The following is a 13,088-nucleotide window of genomic DNA, read 5'->3' as shown; positions in this document are numbered from 1 at the left end:
GGGGAGAGGGAGAGAGGGGGAGGGGGGGAGAGGAAGAGAAGGGGAGAGGGAGAGAGGAGGAGGGGGAGAGAAAGGGGGGAGGGGGAGGGGGAGGGGGAGGGGGAGAGAAAGGGGGAGGGGGAGGGGGAGGGGAGGGGGAGGGGAGGGGGGAGGGGAGGGGAGGGGAGGGGAAGGGGAGGGGGAGGGGAGGGGGAGGGGGAGGGGAGGGGGAGGGGAGGGGGAGGGGGGCTGGAGAAAGCGGGTGGAGCTGTCTAGATAAGTCCCAAAGCTCTCAGATGAGGGTGGAGGGCAAGTGATCTTCGGTGCTGGGGTTCTTGCGGGAAACGGGCTGTAAGGGGCGGGGGTGAGGACGGCCTTGGCACTGGGGGCAGGGGACACCCGGACACAGGCGTAGTAGGCGGGCTGGGGTCCTGCTCTCTCCTGCCGGCACATAAGTCTTCAGACCAACCCCGGTGTCCACCGCCGCCCCCCCCCCCCCCGGAGGGCGCTCCGGCCGCGGGGGCGCAGTGCGGTCCCTCAGGACCCCTCCGTCCCGCCCAGCCAGTGCTCGAGGGCAGCCCCCCGGAATCCTCACCTCCACCAGCGGGTAGGCGATCTCGTTGTAGATCTGCTCGGTGAAGTGGTCCATGTAGTAGGCGCCGTCGAAGGTGAACTGCTTGGGGGGCTCGGCGGCGGCGCCGGGGTTTTGGATGAAGCACTGGCCGCGCGCGGAGTCCACCGTTACCACGGGCTGGCAGTTCAGCTCCCGCTCCCGCCGGTTCATGGGGCGGCAGCGCACCACCACCTTCACCGACTCCGAGGCCATGGCGCCGCGGCAGGGGGCGCCGCGGCCGGGACGGACGGCAGCCGGGCGGGGGACCCCTGGCGGCCCCCGACGTGCGGACGCGGCGAGAGCCGGGCGCAGGGGGCGGGGCCTCGCGGCAGGGGAGGGGGGCCGGGACTCCTCGCGGGGCGCTCCGAGAGGAGGGAGGGGCCGGCGGGGGAGTCGGAGGACCGGAGCCGGGGCCGCCTCCTCCTCCCGCGCCCGGGCTCGGCCGTCCCGGAGGCCTGGCGCGGGCTGGGGAAGTGGGGATCCCCGCTGCAGGCGCCGCCGCAGGACCCGAGCCCCCAGCAGCCCGCGTGCGCTCACGCTCCCGCGGCGTTCGCGGTTGCTAAGCAACGCCGTGACGTCACATGTGGCCGCTCGGGGGGACGTAGGCGCGTTTTCCGCGCGCGCCGCAGGGAGCGTGGCCGGGAGCATCCCCCGGCTGGCAGCCTGCGCGCGTGGGCTGTCTTTGCGCAGGCACCGCGCCGGCTTGGCTGGCGCGCCTTCCTGCTCCGCGCCAGGCGCTTCACGCCCATTGTCTTCTCCAATACCCACGGCCCTAGTTCAGAGACGTTAAGCAATTCGCCCGAGGTTGCCCAGCTAAGACCGGGAGGCCAGGCCCGACTCCACCTCAGAGATACAAGGCGGGGGGCGCCTCACTCAGGGCTTAGAGACCTACCGAGAAAGGCAACCCGGACCTTGCTTCTCTCATCCCAGTATTGACTGGGACAAAGCAACGCGTCCTTTTAAGGCCGCCCTCGTTTTTTTCTAAGACTCAAGATTAAAAAACAAAACAAAACACTTTGAGAGCCAAAGTCTTTTCAGCTGCAGAGGCTGCCTGGCCTATCTCTCCGGGCTCAGCACAAGTCCCTCCAGCCAGAGCAGCCTCCTCTAGGCTCCACTTTGCACAGAAACACTGTCAGCTACCTGCCAGTCATCGTGACAGGTGCTGGGAGACAGTCCAATGCCTGCTCTCTTGGAGCAGAATAATCTAGCAGGGAGACTGACATCAAAAACAAATCTCCCACATACAAAACTCCCATAAATGAACTAGTAATTACAAACTAAAGGGCCAGTTCTATGGAACATCCAACAAGGGAACCTTACCCCCCCACCAACCCGGAGGGGGAAGGGGGCAGGCTTCCTGAGAGTGACAAGCTGAGATGCTAAGGTTGAGGAGTTAACCAGGCAAAAGGCAGGGAAGACAAGGAGACCCGTCCAGGCTGTGCAAACGTCCTGTGGCACGTTGCAAGAGCAGAAGGAAAGCCCAAGTTGTCAGAGCATTAGAACTTGAGTCTTTGTCCTATAGGAAATAATGCCGGAAGGTTTTAAGCAGGAGAGGGATGATCTGAAAATACACATCTGATTCCTTCAGGACATCCTGTGCCTCTGAGGACAGGACCTGTCTGGTTTGCCATTCAGCACCATCTGAAGGTATGTTGGCAAACAAAAACAAAACAGGAAAACTGGACGAAGACCTCATCTTTCAAAGGAAAAGTCTGTACTAGACAATCTGAAGAGATGCATTTTATTTCAAGTACATACAGTAAAGAGAACTGAACCACCCAGGAGGTGCTGGTTGGAACAGAGAAAACTGATCTATAATTAAGACACATGGGTCTAAAACCTTGCCCTGTTTGTACAACGTGAACAATAAATGCTGTGTAAAGGAATGTTAAAGTGCTTTGGGAACATCCCTGACACCTTATCCACACGGATAATTTGTTTTGTGTTTTTTTTTTTTTTAAATGTCTTTATTGATTTCAGAGAGAGGGAGAGAGAGAAACATCAATGATGAGTCATTGATTGGCTTCTTCCTGCACGTGCCCTACTGGGGATTGAGCCTGTAACCTGGGTATGTGTCGTGACCAGGAATTGAGCCTCGATTTCCTGGATCCTGGGTTGATGTTTAACCACTGAGCCAGCCGGGCTCCACACAGATAATTTGCACAACAAAACACATCCATCAGAGGCAAGCTTTGGCCTAAGCCTGGGCCAGTTACCAGGAGTTCTGAAGTGCTCAAATCCAGTGCTATAATCCTGGGCACTATGTCACCAAACCCTTCTCCTTGCCAGGGAAATGTAGGGCTGGGTACTCCCACTAGGGACCAGGGCTTTGCTCAGGGAGATGGGTTCTGATAGAAATGGTGTAAAGGGAGTCTGGGATTTCCATTCACATTCAGTACAGAATCAGTGAAATGAACCCCCAAAGGACAGCTTCCTCCACCCATTTCAACAAGAATGACAAGACCCCTAGCCAAGACCATTTCCTGGGTGCAGGATTGTAAACTGGGAACACCAGCTTCTGAGGACCCTCCCTCTCTTTCTCTTCTATTGGGGCTGCCAATCAATCCAGGACTCCAGATCTGTTACTTTCAAGACACTGAACGGTCACATCCCCCAGATTCATGACTAGGCCTCTGCCTAAGAAACAGAAGTTCATCCAAAGTGAACTTGCTCCCTACTTTGCGTGTCAAATTTACTTATAAATGGGGATACCTGGATCTGTCAGTCAGCACAAGGCCTTAGACTATAATCATCTCTCCTGAGATGATTACAATCGTGTCCACTGAGGCCAAGCCCCCTGTGGCAGGGCCCACGTCAGTTCTAGCTTTGGATGGCTCTGCTCTGACGCCCTCCCCAGTGCAGCCAGCCTAGGGAGGTGAGGTGACTCCTGATAGCCCTGGTCAGTGCCACACTAAGGGCAGCCACCAAACCTAGACTGCAGCCTTCGAGCTGAGTTGGGCAAGGCCCTGGTCACCCCTCTAAGCCTGTGGCTCACTGTTAGCCCCTTCCAAATGGCAAAAGGAAATGCAGTGTGTGTGTGTGTCTTGGGGGGCATGGATGAGGCTGGGCAACCCTTCCCTGTACGCAGGAATCACAGCCCTGTGGTTTTGAGTACAGTAGACAAGCCAGCCTTCCCAAGGAGTGCATGGAGATTCTTTGCCCTGTCTGATGGTTCACCGACCTTTCTGCACACACGTGTCAACCCACACGTGGGCTTTGGGTGGTACAGCTCTTCGTCCATCCTGCCTTTTGTACCCTCCTAACCCCCCATTCCTCAGAGCTCAAGGGAAGATTCCCTTAACCTTAGATGACTTTGGGAACAGGCAGCCTGAATGTAGCTCACAGGCTCCACTGAGTCATCTCATGGAGAGGGTGGCTCGCCCCAGGCCTTTTCCCAAAGTGAGAACTCATTCCTCCTGCCTCCCCACACATCTCCCCCTTCGTGTCTGGCTGACTCAGTCAGGAGCTCTCTGGAGACTCCCAGTCAGGGTCCCAGAGCCTGGACTCCTAAGGAGAGGGCTGTACCTCCATTGTGAATAAACCTTTCCACCCACCCTGGAAAGTTCCAGTGAAGCCCAGAGAGGGCAGGCATCCAAAGTCACCCAGCAAGTTCACGAAAGTCTGGAGATCTACCTACCCCTCCTGCAGTCTCAAGGGGCCAGAAGAACCATTGGCAATCCCCGATCTCAGGGCTCCGCCACAGGGTCAGTGAAGTGATGGAACACCGGTCCAAGGGTCAGAGTGACTGGATGGAACTGACCGGTGGGGCGGAAGAAGGGCAGAGTGGCCTGCTGAGACCCAGGGGCCAGGGTGAAGCAGAGCCTGTTGGTGTGGGGCCCGGCCTCCTAGCCCAGGCCCTGCAGTTCTGCCTCAGACTTGGCATGGCTAAGGGGTCGGAGTGTCCGGGAAGGCCTGCCCTCAGGCCCAGAGTCCTGCTCCTCGTAGCAGGGGTTCAGGCGGCCCATGTCGAGCAAGCAGAAGAGGCTGCGCGCAGTCCCGGCGTGGTGCTCCACCAGGGCCTCCAGGCTGGGGAACTCGGCCGGCAGGTGCTGAGGAGGAAGGGGCTTCAGTTCCAGCTTCCCCTTCCCCTGGCTGGCGATGGACACCAGCTACACCCTCGCATGGGATCGTGCCTCACTTTAGAGGAGGAGATTGGAGCTCAGGGAGGTCACTGTCCTGCGCACAGCACAGCCAGGCACCATTTCCTCTCTTTCTGTCCTCCCAGCCTGGACAGGACTGAGGCACTTAGCGTGGAGGTAGGGGCGCACATTTAAAAAGCCCCCGCCCACCCCAGTCCCTGGAAACCTGTGATCGGCCCGGACTCCAGACCTGGAGACTCAGAGTCTGTAGGAAATTAAGCAAGTCCCTGCTCTGAGTCAGCTTCCTCTGAGAGATGGGGTAGAGTGTGGGAAAGCAGACTTTTAAAAGCGGGGATTCCCACAGAAATGTGAAGCGTGACGCTAGCCCCAGACTCTGCTCGTGGGACCCTCCGAAAACCTCTGGAGAGGAGCCCTAGGGAGGCGCCCCTAGGTAGAGGTGGGGTCAGCGGGCCAGGGAGGGCGGGGCCCGCAGGGACACCTAGGAAGGGGCTGGATGGAGTTCAATAAGGGGCGTGGCCAGGGAGAGCCAATGGGGGGGCTAGAATAAGGGTGGGGCGGAGTCAGTAGCTAAAGGGGGAGGGGCCTGAGGACAAGGGGCGGGGCCGACCGCGCTGCCTACCTCCACGCGGTAGCGGCCCAGGTGGTTCCGGAAGACCAGGTGCGGCACCACACCGCACTGCGTCCGCACCGACAGGCACCACTGGCCGCTGGCGCCGGGCTCCGGCCACAGCAGGAAGGCCCCAAGCACGTCTTTCCGGAGCAGGACAAGGGCACTGGGCCTGGGAGGGCAGAGGGAGAGGCTGAAGGCGGGACCTCTAGTCTGGACCCAGCTTCAGGTTGCTCCCAGGGCAATGGCCTAACAGCCCCATAGCATCTTAAACAGGTCTGGCCAGAGGAGGGCTTTTTAGACTTCCTGCCTGAAAGGGGTTTAGGGGGTCCATAACTGACAACTTCAAGGCCGGATCAGGAAAGTTTTAAAGATCTGACATTTAGGGAGCTGTCCCCTGGCGCTGAGGTCTTCGCTCATTTGAATTACCTCACTTGATCCCCTCCACAGCCCTGCCATGAGATCCTTTTATAATCCCCACTTTACATTTGAGAAAACTGAGGCTGAAGTGTCTGGCCAGGGGTGAGGAGCACTCTGCCCTTGCACAGGAATGTGCACCTATATGTCAGGGCCCTGGGGGTGGGGAGGTGCACACAGCTTATTCCCCAGCTCACTCCAAGGGGCTCGGAATTCAGCCAGGCCAGGCTCTTCCTACCTGGAGATGCCAGCAAAGGCCCAGATGTTCTCAGTAAGGCTGCCCTCACTCTCCACTAGGCATGAGGGGCCACCAGGACCCCAGGGCCACGCCTCCCACGCAGCAGGAACTGTGGAGACCACCCAGGGTCAGAGGAAGAAAGATTGATTTGTCCTAACCCGCCCACCCCACCCTCACAGGCCCCATGACCCCACACTTGTCTCCTCACCAAGCCTCCCCTTCCCCGTCCACAGGAACACATCTAGCCCTCCAAAAGACACAGCCACACACAAGCACACCCCCACGCACACCCACTCACCAATTTAAGCACATCCACAGCTATACAAACCTGTGCAAGCCCCGGACCCTGGGCACCCAGACCCTGGTGCACACTCACTCACGTGGACACGATACACAGCCACTCACAGCAAAGGCATCTGCTCAGAGGTGCAGTCACGGCCTTGCAGAGACAGACACTCAGGCCCACCCTCTCCGACTCACACGGGAGGGAACAGGCCTGTGCCCAGGTACCCATACAGCAGGCGTGCTCCTGCTACTCACAGGCCTCCCGGGCTGACAGCTGCAGCTGTGTCTCGTAGGTGCACCCACGGTAGGCCCCGGAGCGGATCACCTTGCTGCGGATGGCCTTCTTGCGCACCAGAGTGGGGGAGCAGTAGGGATTCCCCAGGCGGAAATGGCGGGCACCCCCCCGGCCTTCCAACTCTAGTAGCTCCTTCTAGGGCACCAAGAGAGGCCCAGAGGGATGCACAGGTCAGGTCTGGCCCTGTCAGGTCAGGTGAAGCCCCTCCTTCGAAGTCCAGCAACCACCCCCACATAGCCCCCAAACCCTCACCCAGTTCCCTATCCACAGCCCACTCCCTGGCTGGGGCTGGGGTGCTGCATACCCCAGTGCCCATGGGCCCCTCTGCTGGCAGCCGCCGGAAGGAGACGAGGGCACGAACGTTCTGTGAGAACTGATCACGGCCAAAGGGCTCCCGTACTAGGCCAGGGGGCTTTCCAGGGCTGGACAATGGCTTCATGGGCACATCCCCTGCAGGACCCAGGCAGGGCTCAGGCTGTGCCCGCTCCTCAGGGTGCTGCAAGAGGTAAGCAAGCTGGAAGGAGCGGCAGAGCAGCAGGTGCAGGATCTGGACCTAGGGAGAGAAGGGGCTCAGTTAAGGGAGGTCTCCTGGGGAATAGCTTAGGCATCAACCCACTCATGATAGGGTATACCACCCCTTGGCTTGGGATGCTCTTCCCCATAAGTGGGAAAACTCCCACTTATCCTTCAAAACCTCACCACCATGCACCCTTCCCTATCTGAGTATCTACTCTGTTCCAGGCATCATGCTTGAGCTAGAAATACCTGGGCTAAGTGCACTCCTCTCCATAGGTTTACAACCCCCATCCCATGGTGGGTCAGTATCCTCTTAGAGAACTAGCTAAGATTCCAGACCCTGGAGTCACAGAACCTGGGATCCAATCCTAGCTCTATCCCTTAGAAGCTACTGTGTGACCCTGGGCAGAGCATGGCACCTCTGTCCTCAGTTTTCCCATCCCCACCTCCATGTGCTCCTTTAATGAAATGAAGCACAAAAATTCCCTGGCATAGGCCCAGCACTCTACCCCCACACCACACACATCATTCCAACACATTGGAACAGTGATCTCCAGAAGATCAGGAGCCATGTTTCGGCCACCTGTCACTCCAGTAGCCAGCACAGGGCTGGACATACAGGGGTGATGGCAAACGCTTGCTGTGGGATGGAGCCAGACCCAGCCTCTGCTTGCTGAATAGCTGGCTGCTCAAGCTCTGCTGTTCACGACAGTGACACTGGCTTTGACTTTGGGGATCTACCTGCCCACCCACTCACTCCACCAGGCCACGCACTGGAACCTAGGCCCAGTGTCTGCTCTCAAAGAACTCCAGTGTCTGTAATTAGGGACAGACCTAATGATAATAGAGCGTAGTTCATGTTACAGGTCTCCAGAAGGGAGTGGCGGGCTACAGGAATCACAGTGGGCTGCACAGACACATGGGCTGAGCCTTGAAGGGCAAGTTGGAATTTGCCAGGATGAGAAGGTGAAGGGTATCTCAGGTAGAGAGAACAGCAGGAGCAAAGGTGTGGCAGGGTGACCCCCCAATCCCCAAGTGCATGGCGTAGTCCTCACAGCAAACTGAAGCCACTAACTTGCTTTTGTGGAGTCCCCAGTGGGCAGAGCCACAGAAGGAGCCTGTGTGGCAATGGGTGCAGGTCCGGAGGGGGCTCAAGCCAGCAGAGCCACGCCCTCCATGGCCTTTCGGTCCCTGGAACCCATGCTGGTGGACAGCACCCCTCCACCCCAGCCTTTGGTGGTCCCCTGCCCGGGCCCCAGATACCTCTCCAGGCTGGCTGCCCACAAAAAGGTGACAGAAAAGCTTGCTAGCTGGGCTCCGGGGGTTTCGGGCCACAAAGGCAAACTGGCAGTCGGCTGGGCACCAGGTGGAGTAGAGTATTCGCCTCAGGGCATGTGCCATCAGGAGCACCTGGGGAGGCAGCGGGCATGACAGCCTCCATCAGACCCACCACAGGGCCTGCAGCCGCCAGCCCAGCGTGCGCCAGCCCTGTGGGCCCCACACACCTGCTGGCAGGCCTCCCGGCCCTGCTCTGCAGCCTACGTGCCCAGTTTAGGGCCCACCCAGCTCCTGGGGTGAACTCTTCCCTCCTTCCAGTCCTGCCCAAACCCTGCTCTCCACTGCCAACATGCTGGCTGGGAGCGCCATGCCCATGTAATGGAATGAGGGGCAGAGCAATCGGCCTGCGGGGTCCCAGAGAGGCAGTGGTGGCAGGCCCTGGGGCTGCATTCCTGGTCTTGGAGTCAGACGGGTGGGGTTTGAATCCTGGCTCTGCCACTCACCCCCTCTCTTGGGCAGGTGGATATAGCCCTCTGAGGCCTTGTTGTGACAAATGTTAAGTTGCGATAGTACTCCTGTGATGGGGCTGTTGGTGGAGTCAGTGAGACCTCGTGCAAGTGGCAAAGGACCTGACCCCGGGGCCCCCTCGATGCACAGCTCTGGAACAGCATGTGCACCGGTCTTAGTCAGAGTCATGGCCTGTACTGTCTGGCATGCAGTTAGTGTTCAATAAACGCTGGCTTGCACCAGGAGAGGATGGGCGACGAGGCAGGCGCTCCCAACTGGCCTCCAGCCTGAGTCTGGCCCCCCTCCCATAGCTGCGAGCCTGCTGGTCAGTGCTGGACAGGCTATGTGTAGAGGCCCAGGGACTCGCAAAAACCTCATGGGCTGGATGGTCCTGAAGCTCAGGCCAGGAGGTATTGCCTGGAAATTGTGGAGGGCCGGGATCAGGGGTGAGATGGATGAGAACCTGTTGCCTACTGAGCTTGCCTTGCAGCGAGGACTCCAAAGCCCTGAGCAGGCCAGGAAGCTGGAAGACTCAAGGGACAGTGTGGGGCCTGGGTGGAGGCAAGGACGTCCTGAGGGAGGACACATGTCCTGTCCAGTCCTCACCTGCACCCCCACGGGCTCCTACCTCGCCCTCCCCGCTGTAGATCTTGAGGCCCTGAAGGCTGAATTTCAGGATGACGGCCCGGCGTAGGGGACAGTCCTGGGTGGGAGAGAGTTGGTGGGGGGCAGGCATTACCTCTCAGGCCCTGCCCTGCCCAGCCTCAGTACAGTCACCATGGGCTGGCCAGCCAAGTCCCCCTCCCTGTCCGGGGACCGAGCCTGGACAATGAATGACTCCTGGCAGAACCCCCCCCCACTCCCCCCCCCCCCCAACCAGGGCCATCCCACCTCCCACCTGTGGCTTCCACCCTTGGGGCAGAGGTGACAACTGCCTAAGGGAAGAAAGTCCCTGGGCATAGGGCATGCGGCTCTAGGAGCCTGGGTGTGGTCTGGGCGGGGCCACCGCTCAGAATCGCTTTGGTCCTGCCCCTCCCTCGGCCTCGCTTGCTCCTTCTCGTTGATTGGAGGTGGGACGGTCACAAGGTCTCAGAGGCCATTACCAGCCTGCCATCCCAAGGCTCGGACCCCCACCAGGGAAGTGCCACCCCAGCTCACCTACCTTCAGTGCCCACAGTTGTTGCTGCACCAGCCACACGCTCTCCTGGGTGTCCAGGTCATCCACGGAGAAGGAGCCCACATACTGCTCGGGGGTGGGTGGGGGTGGGAGGGAGGCAAGGGAGTAAAGCTCATGGCTCCTGACCCCAATCCTCCAAGTTCCCCCCAAACACACACTCTACTCTGTTGGGTAAGCTGTGGATGGACAGAGCACTGTACTCGGAGTCCAGGCTTTGCTACTTTCCTTGCAGGTGGCCTTGGTTAAGCCACTCAGCTTGCTGAAGCCCCATCTCCTTATCTGTGCCCACACACACACTCCCGAGCCTGGGTCAGGAAGGGAAGACACAGAAATAGGTCCTCCCCACCCCCAGGACCTGCTACCCAGTCACCACCCACCAGAGCACATGTGGTGGGGGGGCACCCACCTGGGCAAACTTGGTGATGCACCTGGGCCGGTGAGGGGCAGGGCCGCAGTCAGAGGCCCTCCGGCCTCTTGCCCCAGCCTTCTGCATGGCTCCCAGGGTGCCTAGCTTCAAGCCCCACAGGAGAGAAAGCTGCAAAGGTCAAGGGAGAGGGTTGGCTGCCAGGCAGTCGAGCCACGTGCTCCCATCAGATGCCAGTGAGCTCCTTCATTGGACAAACCCTTAGTGAGCACTCACGGTGTGCCAGGCAATGACCTGGGCACTGGGGACACAGACCTGAACAAAACTACAAACTCCCTCCTGCTCTCAGGGAGTCAACATTCTCGTGAGGAAGAAAGACATTAAATATTAAATAAGACGTGGATTATGCTCCATGCTGTCAAAGCAAAGAGGGGGATGTGAAATGCAGGTAGGGGGCTGGCTGCAGTTAGGAAGCCTCCCCAAGGAGTGAGGGTTGGGAAACAGCTACAGGAAAAGGTGTGGCAGTCCATGCCCTGGGTCAAACATTGGCACCTCTGCTCTGGGCTGGGCTGCCAGACAACCAGCTTGTACAGAGAGCAGGGGTTGGGGGCAGCACCACCTAAGAAGAGGGGTGACAGCAGGGAGACCAGTCTGCAAAGGCAGAGGAGTGAAGGCAGCTGGGGCCCTTCGGTGGACCTTTCCAGAGCAGCAGACTGGAGCCAGGTTGGAATCAGCCTTGAATGTCACACTAGGAAACTCAGGCTCTGCCCTCTGGGCAGTGGGGAGCCACGGCAGGTTCCAGGACTGGAGCTCTGTAGCCTTCCGGGGATGGCCCATGAGCTGGATGGCTAGAGCTGCCTCACAGGCCTGACTCCAGCCCCTGCCCGGACCCCCAACCATACAGTGCCCTGATGCTGAGTCAGGAGGTGGGGAAGGCCAACTGCCCAGGGGGGCTGAGGAGCCCCACCCCCAGCCTAGGTTCTGGTCTTTCCTGGGGTCCCTCTCCGAGATCCATTAGTGAAGGAGCGGAGGAAACCCCCTTACTGGACTGTCCTCAAGGGCAGGGAGAGCACTCACTCCCCAGCAGAGCTCCGGCCCACAGCTGGTGCTCAGTGAACATGGAATGAGGCATCACGGGACAGAATGGCTCCTCTGCCTGGTCCCTGAGGACTCAGCCCCTCGGTTTGTCCTGGGACCGACTTGGACCCGCACCTCCGCCCCCATCCCGGCCGGCTCTGTTTCACCAGCCTACTTGTAATCACTGCGCTTGGGATCTGTGATCCTTCCGAATCCTGTGTGGCTTCGGGGAAGCCTCCTCCCCTTTCTGAGCCTGCGTTTCCTCTTCCCAAACCTGGAATAACGGAGGATTAGATGTGAGGATTAATGAGGAGCAGGCATCAGGCCGATGCTCACGAGACGGGAGACCCCACAGCCTGAAGTTCAGGAGGGAGCTTGGGAGACGTGAGGTTGGACCCCTTGCTGGGGCCACACCTGACACACACCATCCAGTCTGGGAGGGTGTGGCAGGAGGGGAGGCCTGCCTGAGGGACAGATTCCTGCCAGGAAAAGTAGAGATCAGACGGGAAGCTGGGCAGGAAATGGGTGTGTCCCGGGTGTGCCCTATCACTCTGCGGGAGTCCTTGGAGAAGGCTGCTTTGGGCGCTTTGGAGCTGCCACCGGGGCTGACACCGACACTCAGGGCCAGGAGCCCAGGACCAGCGCCTACGTCTGCCTGCCCAGGACCCTCACCCCAGGCTCAGGCCAGGGTGGAGGCACCAGCTGCAACCTACTACTGTCCCGCGTAGCCGGCAAGGGAAGAGCCAGGAAACAAAGGCTGCACCGTCCCCTGAGGCCTCCCGCTTCCTCCTCCCGCACCCTCTCCTTTCCTGCTTTCCTGGCCACTCGCGGTCTCATGCCTTTTGATCTCGGCCATTTCTCGCATCATGTCCATGACTTCTTGTTCCTTTCATGTTTAAATAAAGCAAAGTGGGGCGTGTCATGGGCACAAAAGCTATGTGGCCCCCGTTCCAGGAATGGAGATGGGAGCTTCCAGTAAACTCGCCTTTCAACTTCCTAGTCACACGTGGGCTGGGATGCCCTGTACCCACGGCGGTGAGGATTGGAGGGGGCAAAGACAAAAGCAAAACGGGGTGAAAGGGAGAGAGACAACCAGAAGAAAAGGCAGCTACAGAAGTGGGAAGAGTGAGGCGTAAGAAAGGTAGAAGAAGAGATAAAGGGGAGGTGGGAGGGACAGAGGAGCACGCGGCTCATTCCGCCTGTGCTGACACAGCCCCTCAGACACTAAGGAGCCACGTGGGCTGTGACGCACACACATTTGCTTGCACACACTCTGAGACAGCTGTGTTGCTTTCTTGGGGGTGCCATGTGTGCAGGCAGTGGGGGTGGGGAGACCGCTGGCCCTCTTATGAGCCCCACCCCACCCATTATCACCTGATCCTTCCCCATCTCCAGGAAACTGGATGTTTCTCCCTTCCCCTCCCTCTCTCAAGCCCGAGGTGCACTTCAGCCCCAGGCCTGGAGTTGGAGGCTGCACAGGGGACCAGGGAAGGGACCAGCCTCACCCTGACCTGCATAACAGACCTGCATACCCCTTCCAGGCACAAACACCCACTTATCTCTTCGGACCTGACCTGTTTTCCCAAGGTTTTGCACAGAGGCCTGGCGGGGCCAGCACCTCCCTAAAGGGACACA

At 59.3% G+C, this 13,088-nt stretch overlaps 2 protein-coding genes across 3 annotated transcripts in view; both read right to left on the bottom strand.

The window, feature by feature from the left end:
• The window catches only part of KIF17 (kinesin family member 17), a 28,117-nt gene extending 27,312 nt beyond the window's left edge, over nt 1-805 (bottom strand). For both annotated transcript variants that reach the window (XM_087820802.1, XM_087820803.1), the window contains exon 1: nt 575-805. In XM_087820802.1, coding sequence (XP_087676928.1) covers nt 575-805 — 231 coding nt within the window. The remainder of the gene's footprint in view (nt 1-574) is intronic.
• Nucleotides 806-4,070: 3,265 nt separating this feature from the next.
• Nucleotides 4,071-11,670, bottom strand: SH2D5 (SH2 domain containing 5). Its single transcript, XM_087820801.1, has 10 exons — nt 11,629-11,670; nt 10,419-10,547; nt 9,998-10,078; nt 9,464-9,538; nt 8,314-8,460; nt 6,839-7,087; nt 6,495-6,669; nt 5,955-6,063; nt 5,312-5,471; nt 4,071-4,641 (listed from the first exon to the last, which is right to left on the bottom strand). The coding sequence occupies exons 2-10, from the start codon at nt 10,503-10,505 to the stop codon at nt 4,438-4,440; spliced, it is 1,287 nt and encodes a 428-aa protein (XP_087676927.1). The 5' UTR covers nt 10,506-10,547; nt 11,629-11,670; the 3' UTR covers nt 4,071-4,437.
• Nucleotides 11,671-13,088: the final 1,418 nt, after the last annotated feature.

The sequence above is a fragment of the Miniopterus natalensis genome, chromosome 9 (assembly GCF_054644295.1).
Source record: "Miniopterus natalensis isolate mMinNat1 chromosome 9, mMinNat1.hap1, whole genome shotgun sequence".
In the NCBI taxonomy this organism is placed as follows: Eukaryota; Metazoa; Chordata; class Mammalia; order Chiroptera; family Miniopteridae; genus Miniopterus; species Miniopterus natalensis.
Note: the sequence above shows the minus strand (reverse complement) of the source record. Positions and strands in the feature narration are given on the sequence as shown.

Excerpts from the sequence above, each read along its gene's own strand:
- SH2D5 (XM_087820801.1), bottom strand. The coding sequence starts at position 10,505 with ATGCAGAAGGCTGGGGCAAGAGGCCGGAGGGCCTCTGACTGCGGCCCT. Across the intron at positions 7,088-8,313 it reads TGGGCAGCCAGCCTGGAGAG|GTCCAGATCCTGCACCTGCT; the intron begins GTATCTGGGGCC and ends TTCTCTCCCTAG. Across the intron at positions 4,642-5,311 it reads TGGGCCGCTACCGCGTGGAG|CACCTGCCGGCCGAGTTCCC; the intron begins GTAGGCAGCGCG and ends CTTCCTCCTCAG.